Source organism: Engystomops pustulosus, chromosome 10 (genome assembly GCF_040894005.1).
Source record: "Engystomops pustulosus chromosome 10, aEngPut4.maternal, whole genome shotgun sequence".
In the NCBI taxonomy this organism is placed as follows: domain Eukaryota; kingdom Metazoa; phylum Chordata; class Amphibia; order Anura; family Leptodactylidae; genus Engystomops; species Engystomops pustulosus.
The window spans coordinates 32,981,228-33,003,717 of record NC_092420.1 but is presented as its reverse complement, the minus strand read 5'-3'; the positions used below and the strand labels follow the sequence as shown (position 1 = coordinate 33,003,717).

The following is a 22,490-nucleotide window of genomic DNA, read 5'->3' as shown; positions in this document are numbered from 1 at the left end:
TGACAATCGATCTTCTACAACAACTGGGTTTCCTACTCAATTGGGAAAAATCCCTTCTTATTCCAACAACCAGAATTCAGTTCCTGGGGTTTATTCTCGACTCGTGCAGTATGACTATTCATCTTCCTCAGGAGAGAATCTTGAAAATCAAGCAGTCCGTGCACTACCTTATCAAGACAAGATGCACAACGGTCAGAACAGCCATGAGGGTCCTGGGTCTGATGACTTCAATAATAGAAGCAGTTCCTTGGGCAAAGGCACATTTCAGACAGCTACAACTCAACATTCTGGCTGTTTGGAACAAATCTCCAGCAGGATTCGACAAACCGATTGTACTAACTCCTCAGACCAGAGTCGGCCTCGGTTGGTGGTTGAGGAAGAATTTGGCGTCCGGCAGATCTTTACGTTTTGTTCAACCCCAGATCCTGACAACCGATGCCTCATCCTCAGGTTGGGGGGCCCACCTCGGCAATCTCTGGGTTCAGGACAAATGGAATTACACAGACAGGATTCTGTCCTCAAATCAAAGAGAATTGAAAGCCATTTATTTAGCCCTGAAATTCTTTCACACCCAGCTGAAAAAACAACATGTGAAGGTACAGACCGACAATCTGTCATGTGTTTATTACATAAACAAGCAAGGGGGTACCAGGAGCACACCCCTCATCAAACTGTGTCAAAAGATTATCTCCTGGGCCGAGGAAAACCTTCAGAGTCTGTCAGCAGTCCACATTTGAGGGTCTCTGAACACTCAGGCAGACATTTTAAGCCGCTCTCAACTAAGACCAGGGGAATGGTCCCTGAACAGTGTTATCTTCCAACAGATTGTCAGTCGGTTCGGTTGTCCACAAATGGACATGATGGCCACCAAACAGAACTCGAAGTTGCCAATGTTTTGCTATCTTTACAGGTCAGACCAACCCTATGCAGTGGATGCCCTGTCTCTTCCCTGGACCAACCTGTTCATTTACATATTTCCTCCGATACCGCTCATTCAGAGGATACTTTACAAAATCAAAGAAGAGAAACCGAATGCAATTCTGATCCTACCATTTTGGCCACGCAGAGTATGGTTTCCTCTTGTAATGAGGTTGTCCAAGGGCGAATATTGGAAACTTCCTGCAGTTCCACATCTCTTGGAACAGATGGGGTTTTTCCATCCATCACCACAGAAGCTACAGCTTACGGCCTGGAGATTGAGAAGAAGACCCTAACAGGTCTAGGTCTTTCATCCAGAGTTATAAAGACATTGTTGTCAGCTAGAAGACCAGCGACCATTAAGTCCTATGGTAGAGTTTGGAAAGTCTTCACATCCTGGTGTTCAGATAATTCTGTATCTGAACCTTCAGTCTCAGATATTCTTACTTTTCTACAGGATGGCCTTGATAAAGGTTTAAAACCTGCTACCTTGAAGCTTCAGTTTGCTGCAATCAATGCTTTAAATAACAATAGATTCTCATCTAATCATTTAGTACGGAGATTCTTCAAGGCTTTAAGGAACATCAAACCTCCTATTAGGCCACCATGTCCACAGTGGGATCTTGCCTTGGTCCTACATCATCTCACAGAACCTCCCTTTGAGCCTATACAGGATGCTTCTCTCAAATGTTTATCGTGGAAGACCTTCTTTTTAGTTGCCGTTTCCACTGCTAGAAGAATTTCAGAGCTGCAAGCCTTATCCTGCAAAGAGCCATACTTACAGATAAGACCAGACTGCATCATACTAAGAACCGTTCCATCGTTTATTCCTAAAGTGGCCTCAGTTTCTAATTTAAATCAGGAATATTATCTCCCAGCTTTGTGTCCAACTCCTGCTAATGCTCATCAGCAAGTTCTGCATCTTCTGGATGTTAGAAGATCCGTCTTGACTTATCTAGAGAAGACAAAATCTTTTAGAAAATCTGAATCTCTGTTTCTCCAATTTCAAGGTCCAAGAAAAGGGATGAAGGCCTCTGCAGCCTCTCTCTCTCGATGGATAAAGCAGAGTATTTCTATGGCTTACAGAGCCTTGGGACAACCTTCACCTTTACAGATTAGGGCTCATTCTACAAGGTCTACTGCTACTTCCTGGGCAGAGTATGCAATGCTCTCTATAGATCAGATCTGTCAAGCAGCTTCTTGGACTTCTTCTAATACTTTTGCTAAACATTACAGGCTGGATGTCTCCTCAGCTGGCTCAGCCTTTGGCGTATCGGTGCTATCTACAGTGGCTTCGAAAATTTGTCCCCCCCTTTGATTTGCTACCTAAATCCCATCAGTGCTGCCTGTAGGACGAGAGGAAGATCTAAATTTTGCTTACCTGAAAATTTCTTTTCCTCGAAGTCCAAAGGCAGCACTATTATATTCCCTCCCAATAAAATAATTTTTTTGCTGCATAAAACACGCCTCTTCCTTGACTCCTAGGATACTTATAGGGCAGTCGGTTAATTGATTTATTGTTAATTAACATTGTTATTGTGTTCTTCTGTCATAATTAGGACTCCAGACTCTTACCCATCAGTGCTGCCTTTGGACTTCGAGGAAAAGAAATTTTCAGGTAAGCAAAATTTAGATCTTAGTATCCAGATGCAAATTTGCAATTTTTTGCACCAAAGTGGCAAAAAGAAAAATCTCCACTTCACTCTTCTTCTGGCATTAGAAAAAGATTACAATGGGTAGCTTAGGAATTTGCGACTTTTATGTAACTTTTTAAAAAAAAGTTGCGCAAAACCAACCAGGCGCACATTAAGACTGCCATGAGCCCTGGGCTGTATGAATAATATAGACCATACTAAGCTGGAATCACTAGCTACATCTGATACTAAAATCAGCTGCTTGGGGAATGGAGGATGTCCCTTCTGCTGCTTTCAATCTGGAGTTTCAGGACCTTTGGAGGACCTTCAAAGGTCCTGAAATGGCTCTTGTGTACATGTATATTGACAGCAGGAACACATGTACAAAAGATTTCATGGGTGAAGGTCCTTCTCAGTATGAAATTTGGTGGGAGTTTAGGTGGCCATGGGCCCCCCTAGAAGGCTTGGGCCTCTGGCTACCACCCAAAACGCTTGTATTATAATCTACTAATTAAACCAACGGACTCATATGCAAGCTGTATCATCCTTTAAGATAAATCAAACAAGCTCAACCCCACCTTCCCAAAAAAGGTGTAAATTTCCAGACTAGACTAAAGATAAGTTCACCCCAATGACAGGTACCCGGGTTTTGTGGCTGTCCAAATCATCAAATCTCCAAACACTTTGCTTGACATCTGAAGTAAAGCAAATCGGCAGGAAATATCCATTATGTGGGTGCATTGTAGTGAAGCTCTTCTACTGACAGATCAGAGGGGAAGGAATGTCTGCATTTATCTTACAACTAATAGAGTGATAAGAAAAACTAGATTAAAGGAAATATACCACCAGGATTGAGAATTGTAAGCCAAGCACACCGACATCCGCCCTTCTTTACACTTCGTATGACCTTGTTTTTAAGAAAAAAAATACTTTATTTATGCAAATTAGTCCGAGGGGCTCCAAGTTCCATTAATACCTGTGGAGCCTGGAGTCCCTTAGACTCATTTGCATAATTTTAAAATAATTTTTTGTAGAAAGCAGGGCATTAGAAGCTAAAAGAAGAGCAACTCCTGCCAGAAGGGGCACACACCATATTTCAGAGTGCTTGGTTTACAATACTATCCTGGTGATAGATGTTCTTTAAGGTAGGATACTGAAACACATGAAAAAGTATTACAGGTACAGAACCCAAGTCTTTATGTTATCTAGCACTGCTAGACTGTGCAGTATTAGGATATGAAATACTTAGTGAGCTGTTCCCAGAATAAAGCCCGATATTGAAAGTTCCACCATTCATCAAAACCGACTGTTCATGGGGCAATTTCTCTATATCTGGAAATTGTTAGAGATGTTTCCTCTGTAGTTATTGCATTGCCGCCAACCCAAGTCAGTGTAGAGGCTGTTCTCTATCCTTAAAATAATTAGGTCAGACATGAGGTCAGACATGATCTGCTTTCCACTTTATCCATCGCATTGCGCTCCACAGACACAGTTGTAATCATAGAATAAATTGAGGTTCTGGGCGATCAGACCCCCGGATCACATGTTAATGACCTACTCTATGGAGAGGTGATTTATTTCATTTTAGATGTATTATGTGTTGATTCAAAAAACCTTAGAAAGAGGGTGCATTTTTTCCCACAACCTTACATGTGACAGCTCCATTCGACTCAATATGACTGCTGAAGAGAAGTCAAGTATAGCATCTGCAAGACCACCCCAGTGCATATGTAATCATTGCCACTGTGCCACCTACCCAGGATGGAAGAATCTCTAACAATTGAGAGAATAGCGCAACTCAATGACATTTCACAATAATAAAATACTTGTACACGGCATTAAGCAATATGCATCGTTGTGTAGTTAATCACAGCACTCAGATGACTACCGTCATGTTCTAGACCGGGACACACAATAACAGCTCCAATTCAAGCGGTGAGCACGGGTCCACTGAACCATGATATTGAAGAACATAATCTCCATGACGTGTGATTTAAATTCTGCAAATTAGTTATCCCTGGCTGGAGCCATTGTTCTTCCAGAATAAGAAAAACTCTAATCCAAGGCACAATAAATGGCTTTTCTTCATGGAAATCTAAGACTTCAAGTGTGTGACAAAATAAAAGGAATAATACAGTTTTCAACTATGAAGTGAAATGGAAAATATGACATGAGAATAGGATTTAAGTTCTCTGGAGTTCTCACTCTTTGCCTACCATTGTTTCCACCGCTCAATTTCTTGCAGTTTTATCAAGCCTGGGTAAGGCTCATTATTTGCAGAAAATATTTATATTAAAGGGCCACTTATAACAAACTTTAGGAGGAATCACTCACATTAAACTTACCTCATTAAAGTTTGCCATCACTGCCAGGAACTGCGGGTCAAGTGACCCCCAGGCAGCAGGACTCAGGACTTCCTGTGTTGTCTAGTGTCCTATTGGCTTCTGGGTGGAGGGGGCCGTGCAGTCTTTTCTGTTTGAAGGGGTTGTGCAGAAGTGAGTTACATTACCATATCCAAATGGGAGCCATCTTAACCAGGAACTTGGTGTTCCAGGTGTCTTTCACCAACCTGACCACAGATGCAGTACACTAAGAGCCCCATCCACACTCCAACACCTATAACATTACAAAGGTCCTGCCTCCTTTCTCGAGCAGTTGATAGTTAAGATGCCTTCCACTTAAATATAGAGATTCAACTACAATTCTATTGCATATAGACACTTTCTTTTACCATCCACCAAGAGAAGTAGGATACATTTGATTTACTGTGAGTCAACCCCAGCATAACAGGCCACTGAAGGGTTGAAGCACTCCCAAGAGGGGGCCATAAAATAGTTATTTACTATTAGTGTGTTGTCTTCTAAAACTCTTTGCCTTTTTTTGTTGTTTTGAATGATACAGAAGCTGGCTAATTATCATATCTGTTTTCATTACTAATCCCCCTGCGTGGGGTACACCCTGCACCTTGACCTATTGCCATGTATTTTCCTATGTTTTTTCAAACAATAAAACCTTTTTGATACTAAAACTCTTTGTCTTTAAATGGAACTTGTCACCATAATTTACCCCAATAAACTACTAGTACCCTCAGGTAGTGTATGAACTGTCCTATCTAGTAGTCAGTTTTAAAGGCAGAAGGGGGTTGTGTCATTTCAGCCACCCCTATCTTCAGTTGTATTCCAGCTATAACTCAGCTTTCGGGTCACCTTAGAGTTTGCATCAGTCTTGCAGCTCTGTGTGCTACAGAACCAGAGATACAGGAAGTTAAAGCTATAGCTGGAAAGGCAACTTATAGATAAAAGATCCACTTCCCATCTATTTCTGTAACTATCTGTATATCCAGTTGTACAAATCGCAGAACCTCAAGCCTGATGCGACTTGAACGCTGCGATTTGAACGGCGATCTCTGTCAGCACCATAGAGATTAGTGGAGCAGAATGGTCATGCGCGTTCGTCTGCTCCATTAGTCATTGACAGAGCGTCGAGGGGTCCGACGGAGGTAAGTGGGCCCCCATCGGGCCCCTCATTTTCAGGATCTGTGGGCGTCTCATCACTGAGACCCCCACTGATCAGCAAGTTCTGTGGATAGGGCCTAACTTTTGTTTGTGGGAAAACCCCTTTAATATGTAATAGAAACATAAAAGCATGTTCCTAGGTAATACAAAACTGAAGACAGGTGCGTCTGAATGTGACACTCCCCATTCAGACTCTGGCCAAATACGACCCTTCTCTGCACAATTGGACATGACTTTGGAGGAAATATTTTTTTTTAATAGATAAAAGAGCAAGATTTTGGGAATTCTAGAAAGTACCCCATGGGGCTACCACTATGGGGTTTGTTTGCGATAGTAGTTTGTGACTCTTTATGTGAATATCAAAAGTTGCAGCACATAGAGTAGGGTGGAAACAGCACCTAGATGGAAAGTTGGAATTCATGAATTCAGACCTATTGTGAAAACTTGGTGCAAGTAGGGTCTATGGCAGTGAAGGCGAACCTAAGGCACGCGTGCCAGAGAGGGCACGCAGAGCCCTCACTGCTGGCACGCGGGTCCTTTGAATTTAACTCAGCTTTAAGCAGTATCGGAGCCGCGCTCCGATACTGCTAAAAGCCATGACAGAGCAGGGCGCTGACACTGCCTGCTCTGTCTGATCACTACAGCGCACAGGACGGTAAGAGTCCCAGTGCTGGCAGCGTAATGATGTCATTACGCTGCCAGCACTGGGCACCTTACTCTGTGTGCAGAACAGAAGAAGCCGAGGGACGCGGAGTCTGAGGTAAGTTTATTTTTTTTATTCAGGGCATAATATACCAGCAGGAGGGCCGATTTCCTGCCCGTTCCCGCCCCTCCCCTAAAACTCCGCCCGCAAGCCGCCTGAAACTACCAGCACAAACTGCGCCTGCAAACATAAGCCCTCCCTCCGCCCGGACCCCAGCCCGTTATCGCAAACCCACTATTGCGAACCACCATGCCCGCTACCACAAACCCCACCACGGCCCAAACCTCGCCCGCTACCGCAACCGACTCCGAACACTACCAAACGGCCCCTCCGCCCAGACTCCGCCCGCTAGACCCCCCTGGACTCCGCCCACTACTGCAATTCGCCCGCCCGAACTCCGGCCGCTATCGCTACCCCCACCCCAACTCCGGTCACTGCACCCCCCCATCACCCCCTCCCCTGGAACTCATGCCTCATAAACCCACTGCCCAGATCTCCAGATGCTGCATTCCCCCCCCAGCCCTAACTCTGGCCAACCGCCCTCTGCCCATCTACCGAACCGACCCCTAACCCCCCCCCCCCCCCCTCTGGAACACCAGACACCTGAACTTTTGCCCGCCAGCACGGCCGCCACCTTGGACAACCAAATAGCAAGTAATATATGTCTTTCTATGTTTGTTTGTATGTATGTATATACATATTATATATTTATATGTGCATTTATATATAGCGGTGTGAGGGCTTATTTTTTGCGTAACTCAGTTATTTATTATTCCATGTCGTGTACTAGGAAGCTGGAAAAAAAATGGTGAAGATGGCGGAAAAAAAAAAATTGGAACGCTCTCTTGAGGGATTAGATTTTAATACTTTCGCTGTGCGCTCCAAATCATTTGTCTCCTTTATTCTTTGGTTCGGTAAACTCACAGTGATACCAGTTTTGTAGGTTTTATTGTGTTTTAAAACTTTATCAATAATTAAAACAGTGTACGAAAAAGAAAATGGTTTCGCCATCTTGTGACGCTAATAACTTTAGTGCACGGAGCTGGGGAGGTGTGATTTTTTTGCTTAATGAGCCGTTGTTTTCATTGCTACCATTTTGAGGACTGTGTGACCTTTTGATAACTTTTTATTACTCTTTTATATGATGTAAAATGGTGTAAAAGTAGTGTTTCAGTGTGTATAGGACTGCTGCCTCTTCCTCAATGTATGAAACAAGTATAGGAGTTTTGAAATGCAAATAAAACACAATGGGGGTCATTTACTAAGGGCCCGATTCGCGTTTTCCCGACGTGTTACCCGAATATTTCCGATTTGCGCCGCTTGTACATGAATTGCCCCGGGTTTTTGGCGCACGCGATCGGATTGTGGCGCATCGGGGCCGGCATGCGCGCGACAGAAATCGGGGGGGCGTGGCCGAACGAAAACCCGACGTATTCGGAAAAACCGCCGCATTTAAAAACCGAAAATGTGTCGCTTAGGGAGCGCTCACCTTCACCTTCTATGGGATGGTGCATTCCGGGGCGTTAAGATTATTTTCGGCGCTGCAGCGCCACCTGGTGGACGGCGGAGGAACTACCATCTTAAATCCCAGCCGGACCCGAATCCTGTGCAGAGAACGCGCCGCTGGATCGCGAATGGGCCGGGTAAGTAAATGTGCCCCAATGGGAGGAAAGCTGCCTCTGATTGGGAATGTATCATTTTATTGATTCTAAACTAAACCGTCAGTTTTCAGGTTAAATTGCCGTGCTGGCACTTTGCGATAAGTAATTAGGTTTTGGGTTGCAGTTTGGGCACTCGGTCTCTAAAAGGTTCACCATCACTGGTCTATGGCAATGTGACTTTGCACTGTCCTATGTTCAAAACAGCATTTGCACCACAACTGCGCCAAAACAAAACCAAACATGGACAAAAAAAACAAAAGATACATCACCCCAAAGATTTTTTAAAAAAAGCACTAAGCACATTCTCTAAAAAAAAAAAAAAAATATTGTTCATAAATTTCAAAGAGTATTCCAGCAGATGAGACACAGATACGAGCGTCACGGACTGCTCCTGTACCATAGGACGGTGTGCAGAGCTCAGTATAACATCTCTCTTCATATCAGTGTAACTTGTGGAAGCAGCTCTGGTGTCTATGGTAACCAGAGGTTTCTTAAGACAGTAAGAGGTTCCTGTAAGCTGAAAAATGATTAAGCGGCTGCACTCTGACCAGTCGCAGTGAAATGAAAATAATTAATTTACACTTTGACAATCCTGATCAATCATACGATCTCCACAATAACCCAGGATGGATGCATAAAACGTGTCTTTCCTGTACATTAATCATTATTATAATGCTTTTGACAAAACAATTTTACACAATATTAAAACAGACAAAATAGCAAATTACTATTCAGGTACTTTAAGGCTTTTCATTGGGGAAATGCACGGTCTGCAGATGTAGCATATGGAACCATAGCCACTAAAGTGCTGGGTAAATGGTTAAGAAGCCGCACACTGCAGTCTCTTTATCAGCTGATTAAATATTGATAACCTTCTCTTTAGAATATCATCAACACTCTAGTCTCCGAAAAAAACACAACAAATAGGTCTCCGCTACTTACCCCATCGACAGACAGCCATTTTTCAATGTCATCCATGAAGTTGTTTTGAGTGGCTGGAATCTGGTGGAAAAAAAATGGAATTTTCTATTCCTCAGTACTATTCCAATATTAATTTCATTGTTTCAGACTGTAAATTAGCCATTATGAGATTAGTTATTTTGAAAAAAAAGACATTTTTCCATCAAGTTAAAACAATTGATAGAGAAAAGAAAAAGAATGTAAAAGGTGTGATACCAAATATAAAAAACAACTATACTATATACTGCTTGCATAGGGAACCCATCAGCAAGGCACTATTTTTCGGTTATTGAAGCTTCCAAAAGCCCATGACATGACAAAATCATATAATTAAAAAAATCACATTTCAGGTTATAGGAGAGGAGGTTTACTAAAGCTGGACAGAAGGGTTAAGAATGTTGGTTTTCAACTCTCTCCAGATTCAAAAAACATTCTTCAGCCGAGCATGCATGTGCTTAAAAGGCACTCCCTGACATAATGATACCCAACTTACAGACCACCTCTAGTTACAAGCAGGCCTCTCGGCCTAATTTGACGACAAGTGAAGCTCTCTGGATGCTGCTAATTTACTAAACATTGGCCCCAGGCTGCAATGATCAACATAAGAGTTATCAAAGGTGTCTGTAGTGAAGCTTTAGTGTTAATCTTTGTTCCCATGTCAAACGAAAATTATGAAAATAGGGAGAACAAAATACTTGGTCTTGAGTTAAACTTACAAAATATACCAGTTCCGATTTACATACAAATTCAACGTATCATGTATGTAACCCAGGGACTGCCTGTATTATCATTTAATAAATCGAGTATTTTAGAGGGCTTTTGTAGCTAGGGGAATATGATTAACCAAGAATGGTTCATTAATAATCAAACTAAATTTTAGGGTATTTTGGAAAGAACAAAACATGTTAAACAATACTTACCGCTCCGGTGTTCTGCTGCCGAGTATCCAGGGCAACTGCAAGTCCTTCTGCTGCCTGAGGATCCTCATACTTAACACTAGGTGGAAAAGATGTTAAAAGGGGAAATTGTATAAAAAATACAAAAATAAACCGATACAAAACAAAAGATATAGAGTCAATAAGAGAAAAGAAATTTAAAATACAATAAAAATGGTGAACCGGAATAATGGAGCAAAGAGTAAAAAGGAGAAGGGGGAAGATCACTCCATAATGTATGTATCCAAGGCAAACAAAAGAAGTCACAGCATGTTCAAATACATAATACAGAACAACCTTGGTCTTTAAATTGCACATACTAAATCAGTAGAAAACAACTCTGCAAGTGCATTTACAGTACAAGGCCCACTAGAAAATAGGGGTAAACCAAAGGTATTGTTCTACTAAGTATTATTTAACTCACAATAAAATAAACTGTGCACTAAACTTCCTGCCTCTCACAGCAGCACCGAGGTCAATTACAGTTTCCAATTCCCTTATTTACTGAACTATACACTGGCCCCAAGCCAAATAGCATGTGCTGTGTCAGTGGGTAACCTGAAGTTCCTGGGAGTAGATGGATTCACTCCAGTTGAAATAGGCTTATGTAGGTGGAGGTCAATCCGATCAAAGAAATGCTCATCAGATAAAGGTCCGCTGTATACAATGGCCTCCAGGATAAAGTAGATGCCCACAATCATGCCACTAATCAAGAAAAAAGGCACAAAAGCTCGTAGGTGCTTGCACCAGGCACAGAAATCAGGAGAACCCATGGTGAGCCAAAAAAGTACTATGTAGGGATAAAAAGGTCAAGGACCACCTTCACATAAATGAGATAGAAATATGGAAATCCAAAAGGAAAAGCAAAAAGTTTCCGTTTGAGTGAATAACTAATCCAGGAGGCGCAAGCAGATAAACGCAGTCAGTAAGAAGACCAGAGACCTGAAGGAGATATGTACATGCCAGCCGAGAGGCAGAAATAGACTGTACACCCAGAGGAGAAAGTAATTTGATGTCGCCACTCTCAGTCATGCACCCAACTAACTCTTGTTCAGTATATACCGAGGGTCATCTTACGTCTACTTCAGCCTCCTCACATGACCGTCCTGCGGTTCTCTCAGTTCTTACAACTCTGATTTATAACACCTGGCCCAGTAACTCATTCTTGTGTCCCACTCACATGGTTCTAGGTCCTCGAATGTCACCAAATGAGAGATGGTCAATTATTGACAGCATACTAAAACTTACTGACAACGATCTCAGCCTCCAGATTATTCTGGATCTCGCCACAACTGGGCAGTTTAGTTATTCAGATGACAAAACAGCGAAGTGTAACTAGATTTTTCAACACTGTGGTCCTGAAATCAATTTCCGCCAGAGAAACATCTCCAAGGAACATGAACAAGTTACACTGGGGTACTTTGGTATCCTTCAGCATTCTTAGGTTAATTGGCTTCCTATAATAACCGATCCGGCAGTGTGTAGAAGATATAAACCACATGGGAGAACAGACTCATCTGCATAATGACATTTTTTTTAGATTTCCCAGGTGGTAGAACATGGGGGTAAATATATAAATATGATGCAAAGTATAATTACAGTAAAGCTATGTTGTATAGATTACTATATAATCAATAGTTTATTCAGAAGGGTTTTTTTCTTCACGTCCCATTCAGGTCTACGGGGATGCATTACAAATGCATCACAAACTCACACAATGAAAGTATGGTGAGTTTTTCACGGATTTAGAAAAGATAATAACAAACTTTATAATATAGCACCATCATTTTCTGTAATGCTTTACAAGTCAAGGGTAGAACATTGGGATTTTTTTTTACGTGCATGAAAAACACATTTAAACTATTAGATGTGAAAAAAAAAAAAAAAACACTGATTAAAAGCCAAAAGAAAACCAAAATCCTAGGGCTACGTGCACATGAACCCATGGTTTACTAAACCTTGCCACACAGTTTTACTACATTTGGCCACACACAGCTCCGAAACTTGTTTTATATAATTTAGGAAGTTGGAGGGGGCATACACTCTCAGAAAATGCCCCCTGTCCTACAGATGGGCTCAATGGATAGGTTTTCCCTATTCCAATCTATGAAAGAGCTGAACATTGCTGCCACCTCCGCATTCAGCCCGGCCACAGGAAAGGGGACAGAAGACAACCACTCTCAATGTAGGTCCGGGAAGTGGGACCTGCATCTATAAAGTATTTAGGATGTGTCATATGTCACATATCTTTTCTGAGAGGTTACACCCCCTTTATACCAAAGCATGCCCCCTTGTTGGACAAAAACACATAAAGGCTCTAAAACTATTTATAAACACAGCAGTTTTTACACTTTTGTAGGTAAATTGTCTGTATTGTTAGCTCTCCATTGGAATAGAAATAGGTCTCTTCCTTGTTGTTCTGGCTGGAGAGCCTTATAATATAGTCAGTCCTCGTATGGCATAAAAGTAAAGTGTTGACTGTAAGAGGAAACCACACTCACCTCTTGCGCTGCTCGGCCAGAGAGCTCCCTCTAGTAAGTGCAAACATATCAAAATCATCATCTGGTTTCTTTTCTTGCTCCAGAGACTTCAACGTTCCACTCACAGATCCAGACGTCATATCTTACAAAAGAAAAATGAAATAAAAATGATTTATATGTTCCCTCAAAAAGATTAGATCCAGAAAAATGTAATTCATGATTGATCGGCATTCTGAGATCTACATATAATAAAGCAGCAGGTCAGACAACTGATAAGGAGCTACTCTAGCTTTGGGCCATCTCTAAGTCGTAATGTTACTGGCTGATTAATTATTTCGTTGCAGACTTCGGGGACCCTCTGTTCCCTAAAACAAAACAGACATGGCCCCTTTGACTTCTGATCAGATGTGGGGAAGAAAAAAGGTACAGATAATGGACAATGAAAGAATCGGCAAGCTTTTGTGGTGTGTGTGTGTGTATTTCAGTACTAAGAGAGTGTACAAGGACAAAACCTTGCAGCAGTTACCGGCTTTGTTTCATTACAGCTTTACTATCTACATCATGGGGGAAAAAAGTTACTTCTCTAATGTCCTGGAGTTGGGCCTTTATGTAATTAATTGTTGATAGTCTTATCCCAAGGGCGCTAGTGGGACTGAACACCCCATTAGATCCCAACTCAAGGTAGAGCCAGTTATTTAAAGCCTAATTCACACTCAGGATCACTTCGTATCAATCTGCATACTTCTTTCCCAGGTAAGGACACATAGCACCACACTCCCACTAAGTGGCTGAAATGGGTCATTACCCAACAACTTCTCTCTCTCTCTCTCTCTGAACACGAAGACCTTTCCAGATAGCTAAGAAAAGGACTAAAGGATAATAGGGCCTGGTGTACTAAATTTGCCCCTCCCCCCTCCCCAAACAAAACAATTGTTGCAAGTAAAAATTTGGTGAACAGGCAATCCCAGCAAGCACACAAACACACAACTGAGACTGAATACAGAAAGAAAGGAAATAGGGAGGACAGGAATAACAGGTAACAACCAGAGCAGATCTACCAGGCACTCACTAGAAAATAAACACAGACTAAAGGGGAACAGACAGGAAAGTGGTGAGTGCATACAAGAGAACAGACAAACTTCACAGAATCTCTCACCACAGTCAAAGATACAAGCTACTTAGTAAGTATAGCTATTCCTACAGAACAGAGCCGAGGATAAGCTGCAGATACAACAATACCTAGAAAATACCGAATGACCAAACCAACATTAAATGGAGCCCGGCCACAAATTAACACAGCTGACACCTAAAAACACCAGCATGTTATGCAGAAACACCAGAAACAGAGATAGGTAAAAACAATCAGACTACGTAGCAAAATGTTAGAGAACTGACTAGAACTGAATAGGGCGTTGGTTCAAATCTTGAAAGCAATGTGAGTAATGTGTTACAGTTTGAAACCGATAAAAGTGTTATTTTTTGTATTTATGTTAACAGTATCTTTCTGGGAGCTTACAGGCGAAGGATTAATAGGCAACCCATGGTGTCTAAACACACCAAACCTATAAATACAGGGTTGGTTTAGGACTCCGGGTCTTTTGACTTGGCATCATTCCTGAGATTAGTCTCTCTCTTGAGATGAGTGGTTGTCTCTTTGTACTGCTTCTACAGAGATTGCTGCTGTGCTACCCACTTGGCTCAATAAAAGATTCTTCCCAGCGTAGCTGACCACTGGTCTGCGGTGGTGTTCCTGCAGGCCTCGGGCGCACAGCTAGCCACTCAACAATCCCGCTAGCCTTAAAAAGAAAGGAATTATTTCCAGTCTGCTATTTTGCTGCTGTTTTGTAGCCTGCCAATAATATGAACCAAGAGTTTTAAGAACCTCTGCTCCTCTCTATGGAACCCTGGCCTGCGGCTACTATCAGGGGCTCCCTTATAACAGCTGCTGGAGACTAGTCATATACCCCATGGAATATCTTCTAAACATGCAGCTTCCCCCTCTTTTTGCTTCTGACTTTTTGGCGCAGAAGGGTGTGGATGACGCCTTCATTTATTCACTTATTGATTTATCGGGGCAGGGGAGGGAGCGGGGGCCGCATCACAAGCTGAGACACTTAGTGCCACTGTATAATAAATGTGCCCCTATGTCTTTAACTGTTTGTATCCTTGTTTCTGTAGCTCCCAGAACCACAAGCCTTATCTGAAAGATGAGATTCTTATCTTGAATAGGACACCATTAAAGGATAGAACCAAAAAGATAAAAGGCAAATGGGTGAGATTTCTCAAAAGCAGTAAATCTAATAATCATATTTCATCCTTACCTGAGGTTGCTGCTATTTTAGTGAGGTATAAGTTGGGGAAAGTAACATGACAATTCTTCTGACATTTTGCCTTTTGGTTTTCTAAAAGTTTATATGAGTTTTTAGCCAAGTGGGTATTACCAGTTAGGATATGTGACCCATATTGTGCTGATTGGACAAAGCCAAAATTCTCAACTGGCAACACCCACTTGGCATATTTACTTGTAGATTTGTAACAAGAAAAAAAATAGGATTGGTTCAATGTTTAGTTTTAATAAACAACTTGAATGATACAGAAGATCTGCAGGTCCTGCTTACGGAGGCATAATTGGGGCTGACACACACTGTTAAAGAGATCGTCTGTGGTTTATTATCACAGTATGTACAGAACAAAGAGAAATGTTTTCCATCAGTTTGGCAATGATCTACTACGGTTATGGACAGGGGATTTCAAGGCCTTACATAAACTGTTAATATGACCTTATGAATACATCCCAAGACCATAGTGATAGTACTAATAATAAAGAATACATCTTTCTACATTTCATAGTGAAATAAAGTCTACTGAAGCGTTAAGATGAAATGATCAATAAAAACATTATTATCCTGACATTTCCAGAATGATACGACACCTAGAAATGATCTATTGGGAACCATATACACTTGATCATGTCAGCAGACAATCACTTTATGGATGTAGAAGTAGAGTTTTCTGCAATGCAAAGTCACTAGCGGAGTCAGTAGCTACAAGGAAAACGGTGCTCTCTGGAGCATCCAAATGATTATCATGTTGGAGAATGAAGTCATCAATATGCCGCAGCTACTATATATGATCCAGTAATGTGGGAAGACACTGCAAAACCCTCAGAAGACAAGCTGTCATCAAGAAAGCGTGAGCCGGGCACAAACCAGCGTGACAGCTGAGTGACGGAGATAAATGAAGCTTCAAGTCATCGTCTGCAGCCGCACAGGAAAAACAATGTGACAGGAGAAGAAAAGGAGGAGGATGCAGATTACACAAACCTGGAATATATAAATTATAAAGAGGCTGACGTCTGCCAGCATCACCTCCATTGTATACAGCAAAGAAAGCAAAATAATCATTAAGAACACAAAGCAGCCGAGGGTTTAATAGCACTTGCCGATGATCAGAAGAAAGCGACTGAAGTGAGCCTTGCACTGAAGGACACACAATTATATAATATAACAAAACACACAATCTTGTTTTTTTAGACTATGCTGTAGAGCTGTGCAATTCCAAGCATGAAGTGTCAAGCTAGAATTTGCAGTATATGAAATGGTGTACAGAGACTTATAGGCTCCACTAAAAGGTTCTGGTAAGAGAAACAAGGTAAAAAGATCAGACAGGTAGCTACCCATAAGTCACTACATGATTTTCAAGAAATTTTGTGACATGCATTGGCATTGAGCTGGTAAGTAAATCCAGGGGCGTAGCTACAGGGGTAGCAGCTTCTATCCAGGATCAGGGGTATCAGATGTGTATATGCAGTATGTCTGTATATGGTAGTCTATGCATTTACTGTATGTGTGTGCATCTGTGATGTGTATATGCATCAGTGATGTGTACATGATCTATATGTGTGTGCACCTGTGATGTGTATATGCTCTATATGGGTGTGCATTTGTGATGTGTATATGCTGTTTATCTGGGTATATGATAGGTGTATGCTGTATGTATGTGTGTGTGTATATATGTATGGTGTGTATATACTGTGTGTGATTGTAACTCCCATGTGTGAGTATACAAATATGTATATCCTTTTTAACAGGGAAGGAGGGTCCCCATTTAGTAGTCCGCTATGGGGCCCTACATCTCCTGGTTACGCCCCTGAGTGAATCTCTTGGAATGCCTGGCATTATTCTATATGGTGTATAAAGTAGGATGCCTTCTAAGAGACCCACAATTTAAAATGAGTGTGATTAAATTTGACTTGAACACAAAAATACAAGCCATAAATCAGGGCAGGCAACAGACAGACTAAATCCAAGGTACAAGCTACAATATAGGGCAGGAAGATACGGCTCAGAGTCAGGTCATGCCAAGGTCCATAACAAAACCAGAATCAGAAATGTAGTCTTGGAACAGCCAAGGTCACAAAACAGAAATCCAGAAATATCAGTGGCAGCGCATCTTTGTAGGAGACTTAAATTACCTCAACACTCAGGCTCCTCCCATAGGGGTAAGGTGCCTTTTATAGCAAGGTGTAAGCTCTGATTGGCAGAGGACACGTTCGGAGATAGCGCACTGGCCCTTGACATGCCCTTAGACCTTAGGATCCAGGAGTCACCGGCCAGAAAGCCGAAGAACACAGAAACCAGGCCAAGACACAGAGACTACACGATAATGGTGATGTGAATGTCTGATTACACTCATCAGCTTTTTCTGGAGACGTCTAGAAAGTAATTCCTATCACTTGCTTTGTGTAATCAAATAGAGAAGGGGCGATTAGTAAAGAAGGCAGTACACTTTAGAATAAAGGCTACTTAAAGTGAAAGGAGAGATCTTCTGGCAAGCAATCTGTTTTCCAAATGGCAGCCATTGACAATGGAACCGTTGCAATCTTTCCAGGGACAATCTTTTTAAGGGAAGAGACAAAATCCTTTGTCTTAAACTAAACTTAAAAAACAACCTTTATCGGTTTTCCTTTCCAGCATTTTTAATCCTGAAATTTATGAGCCCACAAATGTTTTATATGGCCTTTGAACAGGATGATTACAGTTTGGCAGAATTTACCTAATGGTACCAGCTGATCAAGTGTATGAAATACTGTTAAATCAGGGAAAACTAAACAGTAAATTAACGAGCAGTAGCTCAATTAACTGTACATGTATTCATATCTACAATATTTCTTGAAGGAATTTCAAGAAAAGATTATTTTAAAAAATTGTACTAAATCACACATCAAGGGGAGTAACCTGTCTTCTTTCAAGCTTCTAACCTTGTAAATTCAACTTCATACCAAACAAAGGGATGCTTGCTATTATTTTATGATGTGTATCTATAAAGTACAAACATTTTTTGTATTTTCAGTGAAAACATTCATTAGAAGGAACTCAAAAGTAAATCAGAGTAATAATGTTCAACATTTTCTTGACCCGTGTAGTCAAAAGTTCTAAGAAAGTCAATTAAGTCAATATGCACAAAGACCTTTATGGGCAAGGCTGGGTGCCCTTGGGAGGTCAGGGCACACTGGGCAAACGCGTTGCTTAAATATAGACAAATTTTTTTTTGTATTTTAATAAAGGGAACCTATTATGAAATTTGAATATTTTTCACAAATACAGCTAGTGTCAGGTTCTCCTAGAGCCCTAGTAACTAACACCCTTGTTTTAGCTAAAATTGTTTCCCTCAGATCCCCATAAAATCACAGTTATAAACTTGTCTGGTATCCAGGGATATCTATGGCGAGTCAAGGGGGGCGTGGCAGCATGCAGCAGTAATATCATGTGACCAGGGTGACATCATCACAGGTCCTTTAGCCTCCTTAGCAGATTATATTAGCACATTAGCAGATATATGCACAGGGTACAGTTTTCTACTGTTAGGAGGCTAAAAGACCTGTGATGCCATCCCCATGGTCACATGACATTACTGCTGCATGCCAAGAAAGCATGAGAATGAGCTGCTGGATTTAGCCAGAGGAGGTCTCGCCTACCTCGACTCACTCTAGATATCCCTGGATACCAGGCAAGTGTAAAACTCTGATTTTATGGGGATATGAAGGAAACTATTTTTAGCTAAAACAAGGGTGTCAGTTCGTTACGAGGGCTCCATGGTAACCTGCCACTTGCTGTTTTTATGAAAAATTTAGTGACAAGTTTCCATTAAGGCTAACTGCACACGATCCAGATCGGATGCTGATCTGCATATTTCTGTATTGCAGTTTTTAATGTGGATTTTTTTCATGTGTAGTTTGTGTAAGGCCCTTACACACTAGCGAGTGTAATACATTCTCATCACATCACACTCGTCATCACATCACACTCGTCATCACATCACACTCGTCATCACATCACACTCGTCATCACATCACACTCAGCCTGTGAGTTCATTTCCGGTTGTCAGCGTTCGGGCCAGACGTTCCGGCCAGTACACACTGCGAGTGTGATGGGTGTTGGATGCATTGCACTCCCTATTGTGTAAGAGGCCTTAGGATATGGTCATAAAGGTAACCACACATGGTCGTAGCCCAGTCCACATGTCTTTGCAGTTAGAAATAAGTCATATCTGCAAAGCTGCACAGCCACTGAGCACTGTGGGTTGGTATGGCTACAGATTAGTGGGTTTTCTGCATCAGAGAATGGCATAGAGAATGTTACTTGTACTCGGGGCTCTCCTAATTGTTTAGGATTCTCTCCTTTCAACTTCAAAAACATTCCAAGCTAATTAATCGTAATTCCTTTCGTAAACAGCTCAGTCTTCAGTCTAATAAAAAGATATTAATTAAAAGGGTCTCACGAGAATTTCACAGTCACCGAGACGTATCCGGGAAATGCAAATCTCAACCACACGGCTAGCATGAAGAATATATCCCTACACATTAACCATATTATGAAGTAATGTCATCCATGCTTTATGCACTTATTTAGTGGTAGACTAACCCTTCACATTGCTGGGTAGCTCCCAGGAGCATGATTATAACACGATTAGGAGCTCCACTCCAGCAATTTACTAATAAAAAGATCTTTATTTTTTATGTAAATTAAGCACCAGGGCTCCAGGGGCATCACCAGAGTCCCTCTGAGCTATAAAGGCTCTGGCTACTACACAGAGCTCTTCTCCCCAACCTCCCTGTTCACTCTGCTCTCTCCTCCCACTTTCTGCAAGAAATATCATGGCAGCAGTGAGTATCTTCTCTGTGGTGCAGTGATATTTCTGACACACAACGGGAGGCAGGGAAGAAGGGTGCTTAAAGGAAACCTACCATGAGGAATCAGAAGTAGATTCCTCCTGCCTCTGCCCTAATCTGTAATTTAATAATCCTGGAACCTAATTTGCTAATTTACTAAAATAAAGTTTTTTAACTGCAGAGGCTACTGGGGCGTGGAGTAGCCTTAGCTCCCAGTGCCCGCCCAGGCTAGTACACGCCCCAGTAGCCTCTGCAGTTAATTTACATATTACTAAAATAAAGTTTTTTAACTGCAGAGGCTACTGGGGCGTGGAGTAGCTTTAGCTCCCAGTGCCCGCCCAGGCTAGTACACGTCCCAGTAGCCTCTGCAGTTAATTTACATATTACTAAAATAAAGTTTATTAAATTACAGATTAGGGCACAGGCAAGCAGAAGGAATCTACCATCAGATCTACTTTTGATAGTAGATTCCTCATGGTACATTTCCTTTAAAGAAGTCCTTGCTCTTAATTTACATAAAAATAAAGTAAAAAAAATACAGGAGCAACGTTCTTAATAAATAAGTGTTATAATCACACTGCTGGGACCTACAATACAATAAAGCTTTATTGATCCATGAAGAAAGTGTGTTGTACATAGCCCCAGTGTGTAAATGTACAAAAAGGAAAATCACAGACAGACATAGACAGGAACACAGAAGTAACACAAGTAATAAGAGTACAATATGCTTTGGGAGGAGGGACAAGTGGGGGGTAATTAAGTTGATTTTGCTGCTACTTGAGTCAATTTGTTGTAGAAATCGACGGATCTCGGTATAAAGGAGTTCTGAAACCTTGTTGTCCAGAAGCAGGATCTGCCTATACCAGTCCCTTCTTTTGCTCTTTTGTTGGAGTAGTACTTCCAAATGCTGATGATTCAGCTGAGCCCATCTCTGAGTTAATCTACTGCTAAATAAGAGGTAGATTTCCTTTAAGGACCCTGAGAAACTACTAAGGAATGTGCAGGCGGAAGTCACCTGCAGAAGCATCCAAAAGCAAAGGAGGGGGGGGGGCACAGGAACCAAGACTAGTATCTGAACACTCAAAAAAAAAAAAAAAAAAAAAGTGATACAAGAGTATTGACCTTCTCCACTCCAGTCTCCTCTTGGAGTATTATGATGTGAGGCATGCCATAGCAGTGGGCCAAAATTAGAGGATCGCTGCAACAAGCCGAGGGGTATCATGAGTGGCATGAAAAACATGCCCTCGATGGATAAAAATGCTGATTTTTCCACTCAATTATGTCACATAGTTTCCTTCATTCACTTGCCCTTGTGATTTACACAAAATAAATAAAGAGAATGACACTTTGCCAGTGTTCGTGATAATGAGCTCTTCAAAGTCTATGCGCACCAATGGCATCAATCATGTGCTTATTTAGGTAAAATACAGCCCCATATGCCATCAGCTCAGAATAGCACAGTGAAAGCAGGGAATCACACATCCAATTTTCCTGGCAGTACCCAGTGGAAAATGTACAGAATTTATCAGCTGTTTCACAAACTGTTACAAGCTCAGAAACCTCTGTGGTTTCCTATGGGAAATATCAAGTCTACAAACATGGCCAATATCTGTGTTATTAGTTTCCAAACAAATGATAATTAATTGTCATACAAGGTGAATGTTTTCCCATAATAAACTTATGGGACGGTCGCATATGTATATAAATGTATAAAGTGTTGCGGTCTTAGCCACAATGTTGTCTGTCTGAATGTATCCTATGATCTGGCCACACCAATTGTAGGCAGATCACGCCCACAATAGAAGTCTATGGCTCCTGGTCACAGTGCAGTGAACACATGGTGTCGGACATATTCTATATTTGGGCAGATTTGCGGTGCGGCCACTTGTCTGCCTATGGAGGGAGGAGGGGTAAGGAGCGCTTATACCTCTCACCTCCTCCTGCTCCCGGCCCTATGCTCTTGTGGGATCAGTCCGGTGAACAGATGGCTGTCTGAATGTACCCCAAGCTGGAGACCAGGCCTAACATATGTTCAGCTGGAGAGATGAAGGGGTGAACGCTCCTCACCCCTCCCCAATCCATAGGGCATGCTGCCGGGTAGTATGTACAGTAGGACAAAAAATTAGATCACTATCTTTTTTTCTGGCGATGGCACGGTACAGTGACACAGGTCTGTGCTCACCATACTGACCGCGATGCTCTCCAATGGCAGCCATATGCTAGTTGCAGTTTATACTGTTTGGGCTGTCATATATGGCCAACTGAAAGAGGCCTAAGGCTTCATACACACAAATGTTGTTTTTGTCTTCTCACGTACTTCAATGGGTTCATACATATGGCACTGTGTATGAGCTGTGAAGTCTTTCTATTGTCATGCCAGCTTCAGTGGTCCTCAGACCCCAATGACACATGGGCCAACCGCCATTGGGGCACATTTACTTTCCCGGTCCCTGCGCGATCCCCGATCTGGACTGTCCGACGAGGATGAACTCTGCCATGACTCACTAAGATTG

The 22,490-nt window shown here is 41.8% G+C and overlaps 1 protein-coding gene across 1 annotated transcript in view; it reads right to left on the bottom strand.

Moving 5' to 3' along the window:
• LOC140104345 (target of Myb1 membrane trafficking protein-like) overlaps positions 1-22,490 on the bottom strand; it is a 68,412-nt gene that overhangs the window by 9,214 nt on the left and 36,708 nt on the right. The window contains exons 10-12 of the mRNA XM_072127867.1: positions 12,828-12,948; positions 10,312-10,387; positions 9,374-9,433 (exon numbers count right to left, since the gene is read on the bottom strand). Coding sequence (XP_071983968.1) covers positions 9,374-9,433; positions 10,312-10,387; positions 12,828-12,948 — 257 coding nt within the window. The remainder of the gene's footprint in view (positions 1-9,373; positions 9,434-10,311; positions 10,388-12,827; positions 12,949-22,490) is intronic.